General features: G+C 39.9%; 1 protein-coding gene across 2 annotated transcripts in view; it reads left to right on the top strand.

Annotated features, from left to right (window-relative positions):
- The window catches only part of SCP2 (sterol carrier protein 2), a 106032-nt gene that overhangs the window by 38993 nt on the left and 52049 nt on the right, over window positions 1-14990 (top strand). For both annotated transcript variants that reach the window (XM_055401648.2, XM_055401647.2), the window contains exons 7-8: window positions 5784-5847; window positions 13790-13876. In XM_055401648.2, coding sequence (XP_055257623.2) covers window positions 5784-5847; window positions 13790-13876 — 151 coding nt within the window. The remainder of the gene's footprint in view (window positions 1-5783; window positions 5848-13789; window positions 13877-14990) is intronic.

Below are 14990 nucleotides of genomic sequence, written 5' to 3' on the forward strand. Positions count from 1 at the left end.
GATGAGTGCAGTTGTGCAGTATGAACATTCTTTGGCATTGCCTTATTGGGATTGGAATGAAAACTGACATTTTTCAGTCCTGTGGCCACTACTGAGTTTTCCAAATTTGCTGGCATATTGAGTGCCGCACTTTCACAGCATCATCTTTTAAGATTTGAAATAGCTCAACTGGAATTCCATCACCTCCACTAGCTTTGTTCATAGTGATGCTTCCTAAGGCCCACTTGACTTCACATTCCAGGATGTCTGGCTCTAGGTGAGTTATCACACTATTGTGGTTATCTGGATCATGAAGATCTTTTTTGTATAGTTTTCTGTGTATTCCTGCCACTTCTTAATACCTTCTGCTTCTGTTAGGTCCTTACCGTTTCTGTCCTTTATTATGCCCATCTTCGCATGAAATGTTCCCATGGTATCTCTAATTTTCTTCAAGAGATCTCTAGTCTTTCCCATTCCATTATTTTCCTCTATTTCTTTTTATTGATCGCTGAGAAATGCTTTCTTATCTCTCCTTGCTGTTCTTTGGAACTATGCATTCAGATGGGTGTATCTTTCCTCTTCTCCTTTGCCTTTAGATTCTCTTCATTTGTCAACTCTTTGTAAGGGCTCCACTGATTTTTGTTTGTTTTATTCCCTGCTCTTTGACTGTTACTTAGAAGAGTGCCTGGCATAGAACAGGTATTCTGTAATTAATTAATCTTAGAGGCCCTATTCTTTATCATTCAAATTAAAGTGGATCCCTCGTGTTATTCTTTTTCATAGATAGCTTCCTGTTGCTTTCCTTCATAGCACTTCAGTTCAGTTCAGTTCAGTCGCTCAGTCGTGTCCGATTCTCTGCGACCCCATGAATCACAGCACGCCAGGCCTCCCTATCCATCACCAACTCCCGGAGTTCACTCAAACTCATGTCCATTGAATCTGTGATGCCATCCAGCCATCTCATTCTCTGTCGTCCCCGTCTCCTCCCACTCCCAATCCCTCCCAGCATCAGACTCTTTTCCAGTGAGTCAACTTGTCGCATGAGATGGCCAAAGTATTGGAGTTTCAGCTTTAGCATCAGTCCTTCCAATGAACACCCAGGATTGATCTCCTCTAAAATGGACTGGTTGGATCGCCTTGAAGTCCAAGGGACTCTCAAGAGTCTTCTCCAGCACCACAGTTCAAAAACATCAATTCTTCAGCGATCAGCTTTCATTTAGCACTATTTATATTCATATATTTATTGTGTGTGGTTTTACTTGTTTAATTTTGTGTTCTTTATTTCTCTTATAAACTTGTTTGAAAGTAGAAATTATGTTTGTTTTGTTTACCTTCAATCCATCCATTCTAGCAACAGTGGTTGGCATGTAATCTGGCCAGAAGAAAGGGTTTTTCCCCTCTTTTTTTCTACAGTCTCTAGGATATTTAAATGTTCAGTAACTGTTTTTTTAATGAATAAATGAATAAATTTCCATACCCATATTATCTCATTCAGTTCTCACAACAGTCCATTGTAGGAGATGTTATTATACTATTAAGTACAATTCTGGCTTCAGGATCTCATATATATATTTAATATATATCTCTCGTATATATGTATATTATATATATATTTTTTCTCTTTCATTCTTTCCTTCCTTTCTTTCTCTCTCTCTCCCCACTTTGCTTTTTCCTTCGTTTGTCTTTGTTTCTTCCTTCCTTCATTTTTTTCTTTGAATAGTGTTGAGAAAATGTCCTTTAATTCTTTCAAAAGATTACCACCATGGATCTCCTGTACTTTTGTCACCCTTCCCTATAGTCATGATTTGATCTATTGCAACATTTTTTTCACTTTTTGCAGCAACATTTCAGCATTTTTCTACACGTGTTTCACTCTTAAGGGGAATCTTTCTCTTCTGGGTGGTAGTTTCAGAGCAATTGTAAGCCTACCACTACTCCCCACTCCTTTCCTCTGCAGTATTTTCAGACTGCCCTTCTTCCCTAGGAGGTTTCCTGTGGAAGTGTGAGCTGTTACTGTGGAGGTTACTGGCAGATATTTGGTTACTTTTCCCCTTCATCTTTTTTTTCCGCTTATAGGTAATTTGAAGTTTTGTGTTTTCTTTTGTCTAGTTGTGCTGAGGGTATGATTTTGTGCAGTTTTATTTGTTCTTCTTGTTTATTGGTATTGTTTTTGAGGATATGGAGATTTAGGCCACTTCCAATGCCCTCAGCTAGCTGGAAATCCTATGTTTGGTGTGTTTTCAATCTTTTCTAAAGTTTTACATTAGTTCGAGTAGTTGGACAGTTTTTTCTAGTCTAAAATTTGAAGTATAAATATACAACATTTTAGTTGAAATGTTATTCTTCATCTAGTAGATTTCTAGTGAATTGTAGAATTTCAGAGTTTAAAGTTGTCACTTGAAATTGCCATTTTTGAATGTGTCCTGGAAATGACTATGTAAGAATGTTTGTAGTAGCTTACATTCTGCCATGGAATCCGGGAGATTTTTGTGGCTTCGAAGTTTGATTCCAGGAGATTGAGATCTTCTTATACCATACATATTCTTAAAACAACCAAAAATGTAAATTGTCAGTTCAGAATCAGGAGTCAGCAAGCCCTCTATCTGTGTCCTGTCTTCATAAATGCATGGTAAGTGATTGGCAGAATATTTTTCAGAGGGTTGCTACCTTGTATAGATTAATTCGATCCCATAGTAAGGAAACAAGAAGGAAAGACATAATACCCACTGAATATCTCCTATTTCAGACCCTATGTCAGGTGCTTTTATATAGTTTAGCTGCCCTTCTTCATACAGATCTGTGTATGAATTGCTTAAAAATCTTCTAATGGATGAGTCGGACACGACTGAGTGACTGAACTGAACTGAACTGAAAGCACTTGTACTTCCTGTGACAAGAAACTTGTGACAGACACTACTCATTCCATTTTTCTGGGTGATTCCAATTGTTACAGTGCCCTTTTTCATGTTGAACTCAAATCTCTCTCCCTATAGTTTCTGTCTTCTGAGACTCATATTAATAGAATAAGCCCCTTTCACCGTATAGCCTGTCAAATATCTGAAGCCAGCTAGACCTTGTTCCTTTAACTGTTTCCCATTATGTTACTAAAGTGCACGTCCATGTGCCTGATGCACAGAGAGGCCAAACAATTCTGACATTTTAGAGTTTGGAACAGAGAAAGGTTTATGGAGGAGATGTAAGATGGATGGCTCATGCCTTAAAACCCCAAAAGCTTTCATCAAATCTCTTCTATAGGAAAGGTGAGGAGGGGTGTGGTTAGTTATCACAAACTTCTTGGGGTCATATCCTTTGTTCTAGAAGTCAGGTCATAGTCAGGCGATGAAGTTCCTGTAAATCTCTACCAGCAAATGTTATTTTCTCTTCTAATAAGAACGGGCAAGGTCCCAAGGCCCAGTTTCAACCTCTGAGGTCCTAGTCCTGGCTAAGAGGAGGAGGTAGACCTCAATTGGTCCCCAGACCCTGCCCAGCTGTCATCACTGAGGGAGCCAGGTACCCAACCCAACTGGCCCTGAGGCTCCTCAGTTCTCCCAAATGGGGAGGGGGATGTGGGTAGGGACAGGTCCCACAGACTGTGACCCAGACTGACTGCCATTGCTATTAGGTCTCAGAGACAGGAATGGGGGAGAGGTTCACTGCTGCTTCAAGGCCTGGCCCTGCCAGTGTGTGACCTTGGGGAGGGTTTTAGATTCTTGCAGGACATAGCCCCTATCCTGTTCCCTGGGCCCTCCAGCTCATCCACTGGTCCAGGGCCAGGTGAGCTAGAAGGCCCCTGGAAGAAGGCCGGGATTTGCCTTTTAATTCACTCTATACCTGATGACCACCACTCCAGTGGGCTCACTGACAGTTGTCTGTTTATGGGAGGGGTCCACTAACGATATTGCAGTAACCTTTGCCTCCTAATGACTGCATGCTAATGTCTGCACTTGTCTGGGCTCTATTATAATTGCTTCATTACCCATCATCACCCGGCTAATTCCTGTACTGTGATCGCATGTAAGCTTTTCTGGTAATCACATCACACTGGTGATTCACATTGAGTTTATAGTGGAACAGAACCTCAGAGCTTTTCTCATGGTTGCTGCTCCTTTTCTTAGGCAGTTTTGGGTGTTCAAGAATAGAACTGGGCATTTAATTAATTATATTCTGAGCCATCTCATTGATAAATCTCTTTGAAGTCTATTTGGATCCAGCATTGTAGCAGTCTCTCCCAGTTTCAGATTTGATGAGCATAACTTTAATTTTCTAATCCAATTTTTAGAAATATTACCCAGAGCATGGCTGAAGTTAAAGGTTAGTAGTAGAGACTTTTCTCTAAGTTACTACATTGATCAGTGCCTTTTGTTAATCAGCGATTCTGTGTTCTGTTGGCTCTTAAAATGCTCTTATGACGTGGTCAGTTAAGTTGGAAAACGCTTCATACTTTAACTCCCTTTTGGACAGTCATAATACACATGCAATGGTAAAGGCTCTGAATGTTTTGCCATAAAGGAATTTGTTTAACTTTGTTTAAGCAAGTGTTATGTAAATGTGACAGAAGAACCTGCATATTTTTAATAACGCCCCCAAACCCCTGAAAACCAAAAGGAAATAAATCTCACATTACAGTATTTCCTTATCTTGTCCCAAAAGATGATCTTAAAGATTTGTCCATTGTTGGGACTTCCCTGGTGGTCCACCTGGCTAAGACTTTATGTTCCCCATGCTGGGGGTCCTGGGCTCAATCTGCAACTAAGACCCGGCACAGCCAAATAAGCAAAAAATGAAGTAAATACTAAAAAAGAAACTTCAGTTATTAAAAAAAAAGATTTTGTCTTTTTTATTTAGATGCTATGTTTCATTTGATCTACTAGCCAATTATGAAAAAGATATTTTTAATAATTTGATATGGCTTGTTCTTACTGAACTCATACCATCTGCTTCTGGAGCACTCATTACTGTTACTGGTATGAAATAACCAGTGTGGTCTCTGTCTTCTTCCATTTTTATTAGAATTGAGAGAGTATTTGCTTAATTATATGTGTCATTTCTGCTCTGAAGATTACCCTCTTTGATAGAGAGAACATAGAAATGGGAGCTCTCCACATTATCATGCTGTCTATGAACATAGTATTATCAGCTCCAATCAGTGGACTTTTTCCTTCCTTGGTCTTTCTGCTCCAATGGAGGATTCAAAATCTATTTTATTCTGTTTCGTCTCCTTAAAAATAGTAAAAAAAGATTCTTGCAGATTATGCTTCATTAGCATGCTTGTTTTTGTTTTCTCATAGTAATATCTAAACTTTCTATTAATTTAAAAAGCACACACTTTGTCATTAGACTGTAACTTTTCTATAGACCCTCCTGCCTTATTATAAGGAAAAAGAAGATCAGGCCCTGGAGATTATAAATTGTAAAATTCACTTCGTCCAGGGGATTGGAATCTTTTGGCATTGGGATTGAACTTCTTGAAAAATTGCTGGCAGTGCTTTCCTGCCTTATAACCACTTCAGTCCTAAGCTGTGTTTTCTGGTTTTTGAAACTAGACCCTAGTTGTATTAGGTAGAATAGGCCAGTTTGAACTATTTTCATATCATATGCTTATTAGTTGATTCAATTCATTAAATATACCCATTTAATTATAAAGAAATGTTTATCTGAAGTATCAGTGTTGAAGTTTTCAATACCAATATCTGTGCATGGGAACATGTGGAAATATTTAGCAGGATACTGAGTTCCATTGCAACATTTGTTAATAAGCAACAGGAAGTCATTAACTTGCTAATAGAAGTTTGCTTTCTTTACAGGAACAACACTTGAACAGTTTGCAAAAATTGGATGGAAAAATCATAAGCATTCAGTTAATAACCCGTAAGTATTTCAGAGACAAGAAGTAGTGAAAATCTGGGTTATTCGCTTATGTAATATGCAACTTTATAGTTGAAAAGCAAATGCAAGAACTCAAAGATGTTATTAATAACTTGAAATTTTTTTCCTTAGGAAAAGCTTGTGCCCAAGTAAACTTTTGACTACTTTTCCATTTATATTTTGGTCTGTTTATATTTTTGTTGTTGTTGTTTAGTATTTGGGATGCCATTTGAGTTTAGTGGCTCTTTTAAGAAAGAATGTGAATGGCTTGTGTTAAAAGATGTAATTTGTCATTGGTTCCAACCCTAGTAAATGGAATTTATTATAATAATTTTAATTGGAAATAACCAGGCCCCTATAATGAAAAGGATATCTTTTTTGGGTGTTAGTTCTAAAAGGTCTTGTAGGTCTTCATAGAACTGTTCAACTCCAGCTTCTTCAGTGTTACTGGTTGGGGCCTAGGATTAGATTACTGTGATATTGAATGGTTTGCCTTGGAAACAAACAGAGATCATTCTGTCGTTTTTGAGATTGCATCCAAATACTGCGTTTTGGACTTTTTTGTTGACCATGATGGCTACTCCATTTCTTCTAAGGTATTCTTGCCCACAGTAGTAGATATAATGGTCATCTGAATTAAATTCACCCATTCCAGTCCATTTTGGTTCGCTGATTCCTAGAATGTTGACATTCACTCTTGCCATCTCCTGTTTGACCTCTTCTAATTTGCCTTGATTCACACTGGAAAAGAGTCTGATGCTGGGAAAGATTGGGAGTGGGAGGAGAAGGGGACGACAGAGAGTGAGCTGGCTGGATGGCATCACCGACTCGATGGACATGAGTTTGAGTGAACTCCGGGAGTTGGTGATGGACAGGGAGGCCTGGCGTGCTGTGATTCATGGGGTCGCAAAAGAGTCAGACACGACTGAGCGACTGAACTGAACTGAACTGAACTGATGGACCTGACATTCCAGGTTCCTATGCAATATTGCTCTTTACAGCATTGGACCTTGCTTCTGTCACCAGTCACATCCACAACTGGGTATTGTTTTTGCTTTGGCTTCACCCCTTCATTCTTTCTGGAGTTATTTCTCCACTGATTTCCAGTAGCATATTGGGCACCTACTGACCTGGGGCGTTCCTCTTTCAGTATTCTGTCATTTTGCCTTTTCATACTGTTCGTGGGGTTCTCAAGGCAAGAATACTGAAGTTTTTTGCCATTCCCTTCTCCAGTGGACCACATTCTGTCAGACCTCTCCACCATGACCTGCCCATCTTGGGTGGCCCCACATGGCATGGCTTAGTTTCAGTGAGATAGACAAGGCTGTGGTCCATGTGATCAGATTGACTAGTTTTCTGTGATTATGATTTCAGTGTGTTTGCCCTCTGATGCCCTCTCACAACACCTACCATCTTACTTGGGTTTCTCTTACCTTGGTCGTGGGGTATCTCTTCATGGCTGCTCCAGCGAAGCTTAGCCGCTGCTCCTTACGAGGGGTATCTCCTCATGGCTGCCCCTTCTGACTTGAATGTGGAGTAGCTACTCTTGGCCCTCCTGCGCCCGTGCAGCCACCATTCCTTGGATGTGGGACTGCTCCTCACGTGAACTTCCAGATGTTCAAGGTGGTTTTAGAAGAGGTAGCGGAACCAGAGATCAAGTTGCCAACATCCAATGGATCATGGAAAAAGCAAGCGAGTTCCAGAAAAACACCTATTTCTGCTTTATTGACTATGCCAAAGCCTTTGACTGTGTGGATCACAATAAACTGTGGAAAATTCTGAAAGAGATGGGAATACCAGACCACCTGACCTGCCTCCTGAGAAACCTATATGCAGGTCAGGAAGCAACAGTTAGAAGTGGATATGGAACAACAGACTGGTTCCAAATAGGAAAAGGAGTATGTCAAGGCTGTTTATTGTCACCCTGCTTATTTAACTTATATGCAGAGTACATCATGAGGAACGCTGGGCTGGAAGAAGCACAAGCAGAAATCAAGATTGCTGGGAGAAATATCAATAACCTCAGATATGCAGATGACACCACCCTTATGGCAGAAAGCGAAGGGGAACTAAAAAGCCTCTTGATGAAAGTGAAAGAGGAAAGTGAAAAAGTTGGCTTAGAGCTCAACATTCAGAAAACGAAGATCATGGCATCTGGTCCCATCACTTCATGGCAAATAGATGGGGAAACAGTGGAAACAGTGTCAGACTTTATTTTTTTGGGCTCCAGAATCACTGCAGATGCTGATTGCAGCCATGAAATTAAAAGACGCTTACTCCTTGGAAGGAAAATTATGACCAATCTAGACAGAATATTAAAAAGCAGAGACATTACTTTGCTAAAAAAGGTCCGTCTAGTCAAGCAATGGTTTTTCCAGTGGTCTTGTATAGATGTGAGGGTTGGACTGTGAAGAAAGCTGAGCAGCAAAGAATTGATGCTTTTAAACTGTGGTGTTGGAGAAGACTCTTGAGAGTCCCTTGGACTGCAAGGAGATCCAACCAGTCCATCCTGAAGGAGATCAGGTCTGGGTGTTCATTGGAAGGACTGATGTTGAAGCTGAAACTCCAATACCTAGGGCACCTCATGTGAAGAGTTGACTCATTGGAAAAGACTCTGATGCTGGGAGGGATTGGGGGCAGGAGAAGGGGACAACAGAGGATGAGATGGCTGCATGGCATTACCGACTTGATACATGAGTTTGGGTGAACTCCAGGAGTTGGTGATGGACAGGGAGGCCTGGTGTGCTGCGATTCATGGGGTCGCAAAGAGTCAGACATGACTGAGCGACTTAACTGAACTGAACTGAACCAGGCCCCATTTTAGAACATTCTTTAAAACGTTTCTAGTTTGTTTTGATCAATTAGAATGTTTGTAAAACATGTGTTGGTAGTTTTAATGACTTTATATTACATTATTTGTGTTTTAATCAGGTTAGTGTCATTAACTCTTACTCTGGTAGGATAATATGGTGATTTGTATAGTAAAAAAATAGTCTGAAGTAGAATTGCATTATATGTATTACTGATAATTAATCTTTGAATCCTTAATGCCTAGTGCAATGTGTGGCTCATGGCAATGTACTTAAGGGTTCCTGAATAAAATGGGTTCACTGGGAATTGAATTAGTACCATACCACTGGAATCTCTACAAAAGCAATGCCACTAGGCAATAAAGGAACAGTGGCTAATTTTATTAAATGCCAACTCTGTGTCACTGCTGCATACTTTTATGTGTATTTTCATTTAATCCTCTCAGGGACCCTATAAGGTAGTTATTTTTATTTTATAGATGATGAAAATGAGGCTTACTGAAATTAGGTACCTTGTTCAGTCATCCTAAATAGAGGCAAAAGAATGTTTATATTTTTCCTTTTATACTATAAACTTCTTGAGAACAAGAGCCATCTCCTATCTTTATGTTCTTAATGTTTAGTGCAGAGTCTGGAACATAATAGGTGCTCAGTAAATTGTTTCTGAACTATTAAATTTTACCATGTTTAATAAACTTAAAACTATGATAAGGAACATTTTATATCACAGTGGATCATTACCACATATATCTAATACTTCATGCTACTTCTCATTCATGTTCTTCTCATTCTTCTGATTTTAAATTGATGTTTGAATTCAAGGCATACCTAACTAACAAATAATATCCAATCCCATGCCCTAAATCTAAGGGTATTTTGTGAAACACAGAGTATTGTGAAAGCTTTGGTTAATTCCCTTGCTTATCTAATAAAATGGAAACTCTTTCATTTAAGATAACAAGCCTGTTATAATTTGGCCCCTTTCTACTTTATTTGTCTTATTTCCTTCTTCCCTGATTATTTTCAGTCTCACCCTTCACCAGATTACTTGGTGTTTCTTAAGTGTACTATGTAGTGCTTGTTTCTGTGTTTTTAGTTACGTGTTAGCTCTCCCTGGAATGTCCTTCTGTCTTTCTCTTGTTTGATGAATATCTACTTATTCATCAAGTCCCATTCCAAGTATCATTGCTTCTCCTAATACTTTCTTAGAACTTCCTGGTCATAATTATTTTTTCTCATAAGCTTCACTATACCATCTGTATACCTCTATTATAACATATCACACTGTATCTTATTCATAAATCTTTTTTTCTCTGATGATGATGGTTCTTGAGCAGAGATTATCTCTCTGTATCTTTTTTGTATTTTAGTACCCATTAGGGTATTGGAACTTAGTATATGCTCAACAAACTCTGCTGTTACTGAATAGCAGTTAGGATGAGCTATCTTAAGCTCATAAATATGATTTAGAACTGACTTTTTTGTCCTCAGAATTTGGAGAACCATTGAAAGTCCTTGTCACTTCCCAAAACAGGTAAGGAACTGTACCAACATACTGAGGAATTGGTGGTACCGTAGTTCCTGGCTTTGAGGCTACAAAGCTCAGCTCTGGACTTTCCCCAGAGAAGCAAAGCTTCTAAGTCTTTCTTTTACTTAATTCCCTGCCTAACCAGGCATTCATTTATCCACTCATTACAGCATTCTTCTAAATGAATTTCATTCACTCAGCTAATGAGTATTCAGTAGCTTGCTATATGTAAGACACTCCTTAAGCTGCTAGTGATAGAGCAGTGAGCAAGAAGGATAAGTTCCATGTCTTCATGGATCCTCTGCTATGTATTATAAGTCCTCAGTGCTATTGAATAGGCAGATATTATCTCTGAATTTCAGCTTCATCATTTAGAACTCATTGAAACAGCCCAAGAATAGCCTTCTATTTCAGTTGCTAACTTCTTACAATAGATTTTGCTTGGCTAGTGAAGAAAGATAATTCTGTGTTTGCTAATCAGTCATTAGAAATACCTTGTAACGTATTTCTTTTTTTTTTTTTTTGTAACGTATTTCTAAGAAGGTTGAGTGCTTCCTCACCAATTATAAGAACACCTAAAGGCAGTGAGAATCTGTAATCAGTAAATAATAGGATTAGGGATAGCTTCTGGCACTTGAGCCTTCAAACTTGTATCTATAATTCTCTTCTAGTTGTCTTCACTTAGATGTCCCATAGGTGCCTCAGAGTCAACATGTCCATACAGAAGTTCCCATTTCCCCTCCACAGTGTTTTTCCTTCAGCATTCTTCCTCTTGGTGAATCACATCAACATATGTCCAGTGATTTAAGGTAGAAAACTAGAAGTCATCCTTGGCTCTCCCTCCTTCCTCACTGTCCCATATGAGATGCAGATGAGCAGGGATGAATGGAATCCTAGTGATTCTGTCTCTTTACTATCTCTTGAATTCATTGGTTCACTTCATCTTTCACTTCTAATTTCCTATTTTAAACCCTTGTCATTTCTTGCCTTAGTTATTGCCCTAATCTCTTAGTTGATTTCCCTGCTTTTGGTAATGTCTTTTAACTGTCTCTTTTCCATTCCACAGCCTTCTTACTGAAATACAAATCTGGTCATGTCACTCCCCAGCTTAATATCCTTTATAAGTTCTTCATTGTTTTCAGTATCAAATGTAAATGCTGTATACTGGACTGTCATGATCTGATCCTGTTCATGTCTCCTGCCCCATGTGCTGACCTTCTTGCCAGGAATTCTCTTTCTCCCACTTCCTCTTATTTGCAACCGTGGAAAGGAAGCCCTTTTGTTATTTGGGTTTGATTCGTCTCCTATTGTTCCCATGGTACCTTGTATAACATTTCTTTCATGGCATTTATCATACTAGAATGGTGTTTTTATTGCTGTGGGTTCAGACTAAGCTCCTTGAGAATAGGGACTGTGTCTATATCCCCATTGTCTAGTACAGGATCTGGGTTAAATAAAGTCCTTTTTTGAAAGTTGGTGATGGACAAAGTTAACTTTAGAAGCAAAGGTTTAGACAGTAGCGTGCAGATCTGAGTTACATGGGCTTTGTTTCTCAACACTGGAATCGCTTGTTAACTTTCACAACAGTTGGATTTTGCTTTTGGAAACTCCCCTACTGTGTCTATTTGTTTTTGCCAGAGCAATTTCTGAAACCATTTTATTGTTCGATGCACCAAACGGGGTAAAAATGAGTTTCTTCTTTGCAGTGATCAGAAAGGAATTGTGTTTTAAAAAATGTAGACATTTTATTAAAGACTCTGTACATTTATTTAGGAACTCCATTAGCCTTTATTAAATGTAGTTGTGTAATGTCATTACCACAAAAGTTGGCTGAATTGCAAGTCATTTAGTTTTACTTTTAAGGAACTAATATTTTCATAATTCTCCAACCGGTCGGACACCAGCTGGATGTATTGCAGTTTAATTCTGGTACTAACCACCTGGAGTTAATACACGCACATTATGAATTGAGACTTCACAAGACTGCCTTCCTGTTAGATGGCAGTCTGAATAGGGCCCCCAGGCCACCTGCCCTTTTGAGCAAGTGACTATTCATTCAGCGATTCCCATGATCCTATCATGTTTGATGATTCAGTAGAATGACTCACAGAACCCAGAAAAGTACTGTGAAGTGAAAGTCGCTCAGTCATGTTTGACTTTTTTGTGACTCCATTGACTGTATAGTGGGTAGCCTTTCCCTTCTCCAGGGGATCTTCCCAGCCCAGGGATCGAACCCAGGTCTCCCGCATTGCGGGCGGATTCTTTACCAGCTGAGCTACAAGGGAAGCCCAGGGGAACCCAGGAATTGAACCCAGGTCTCCCACCTTGCAGGCGGATTCTTTACCCACTGAGCCACAAGGGAAGCCCAAGGGAACCCAGGGATTGAACCCAGGTCTCCCGCATTGCGGGCGGATTCTTTACCCGCTGAGCCACCAGGGAAGCCACAAGGGAAGAAAAGTACTGTATGTACTTACAATTAGAGTATTATCATAAAGGGGCTTCCCTGGTGGCTCAGCGGGTAAAGAATCTGCCTTCAATGCAGGAGATGCCGATTTGATTTCCTGGGTCGGGAAGATCACCTGGAGAAGGGATAGGCTACCCACTCCAGTATTCTTGGGCTTCCCTGGTGGCTCAGCTGGTAAAGAATCCACCTGCAATGAGGAAGACCTGGGTTTGATCCCTGGGTTGGAGGAGGGAAAGGCTACCCATACTCCACTATTCTGGCCTGGAGAATTCCATGGACTGTATAGTCCATGGCGTCGCAAAGAGTTGAACATGACTGAACGACTTTGATTTCACTTCACTTTACAACTGAGGAACAACCAAAAGAAGAGTCACGTAAGGTGAGGTCTGGTAAGATTCCTCGTGCAGAGCTTCCATGTCCTCTTCCCGTGGTGTCGGAGCACATCACTGTCCTGGTATGGGAAGGTACTTAACAACCAGAGGGCTTCACCAAGCTTCAGTGTGCAGAGTTTTCATTTGTTGTTCAGTCACTGTCATGTCTTATTCTTTGTGACTCTATGGACTGCAACAATCCAGGCTTCCCTGTCCTTCCCTGTCTCTTGGAGTTTGCTCAAATTCATGTCCGTTGAGTTTTTATTGGGGTTTCATTATGTAGGCATACTCCATTAAATCATTGGCCACTTGATCGAACTTGATCTCTAACTGTCCCTTTTTTGCCTATGGGTCACACTGGCTCAAAAGTCCAAATCCTGTGTTGGCATGGGTGGTCCTTCTGGTGACCAGGCCCCTGCCTCATCCCTTCCTTATCCACCAGCCAACAAGGGGACCTATGGAAGTCACCTAATTAGCATAACAAACACACTTCTGTTACTTAGGAAGTTCCAAGGGTTTCAGAATTTCCATGCCAGAAATCCAGGACAAAAAATTAGACACAATTTTTATCATATAACTTGGTGTTTTGGAGTTAGGAATTTTAAAAATCAATTCAAATTACTTATTTAGAAATGATTGATGAAAACCTGTCTTTCGTTTTTGGAAAGAATATTTCCATATTAATCTCTCTTTAACTTCTAAACCAGAACATTTTCAACAAAAATTGAAATTGCTACCCTGCATTCTGTAACTATTTATTTTATATATTTAGGTATTCCCAGTTCCAAAAGGAGTACGGATTAGATGAAGTGATGACGTCTCGAAAAATTTTTGACTTTTTGACAATCCTACAATGTTGGTAAGAAAAACACATTTTAATATTTAATAGAAGTACTATCCCTTCTCCCCCACTCCTACCCCTTGGGTAAACCTTAGGCTCTGTATCTGGGTGTATCTGTGTCTGTGTGTGCTTTTATAGAACTTCTATGTATGGAACTCCCAAGTATAGTCCTTACACTGGAGTGAGCACCCTTACTTTCTGTTTTTGTCTAGAGACAGGCTGTCTTTTCTTTTTGAAAATTATATATTTTACTTCCTTCTTTGATGCCTTCCACCTACTCTTTCTAATAGTGTTTATTTATTTAAATGGGACTTGGGATGCCCGTGGAAACCAAAGATTTTTCCCTTGATCATTTCATTTCCTCTGTTGTATATTTCTACTGTAGGAAATTTTACTCAATTATAGTAACTAAGAATAAAGGTAAAATAAAAAAAATCGTAGCTCTAATAATGATAGCAGCCCCATCTTGAAAATTGCTTGACATTATCTGTCTCCTAGCAAACTGAGTTAGTATTGCATAGCTCCTCAGTTCAGTTCAGTTCAGTTCAGTCGCTCAGTCGTGTCCGACTCTTTGTGACCCCATGAATCACAGCACGCCAGGCCTCCCTGTCCATCACAGCTCCTACCTGTGTTTAATAATCACCTGGATGTGTCGGAGATCCTGGCTGGGATGCAAGTGAATGAATAGGTGTTTGTTTTGATCTGTTGCAGTATAAGGATCTGCCCATTTTTAAAGTACAGCTCAACTCAGAGAGGGCTTCCCTGATAGCTCAGTTGGTAAAGAATCCACGTGCAATACAGGAGACCTTGGTTCGATTCCTGGATCGGGAAGTTCCACTGGAGAAGGGATAGGCTACCCACTCCAGTATTCTTGGGCTTCCCTTGTGGCTCAGCTAAGAATTGGCCTGCAATGTGGGAAACCTGGGTTTGATCCCTGGGTTGGGAATATCCCCTGAAGAAGGGAAAGGCTACCCACTCCAATATTCTGGCCTGGAGAAATCCATGGACTGTACAGTTCAAGGGATCGCAAAGAGTTGGACATGATTGAGTGACTTTCACTTTCACTTTCAACTCAGAGAAAGCTTCTTGTATTTGCTACCTTCCTTCACAGCCTGCTGTAAGAAGGCCAATT

The sequence above is a fragment of the Moschus berezovskii genome, chromosome 4 (assembly GCF_049115385.1).
Source record: "Moschus berezovskii isolate FMDL1 chromosome 4, NW_MosBer_1.0, whole genome shotgun sequence".
Taxonomy (NCBI): Eukaryota; Metazoa; Chordata; class Mammalia; order Artiodactyla; family Moschidae; genus Moschus; species Moschus berezovskii.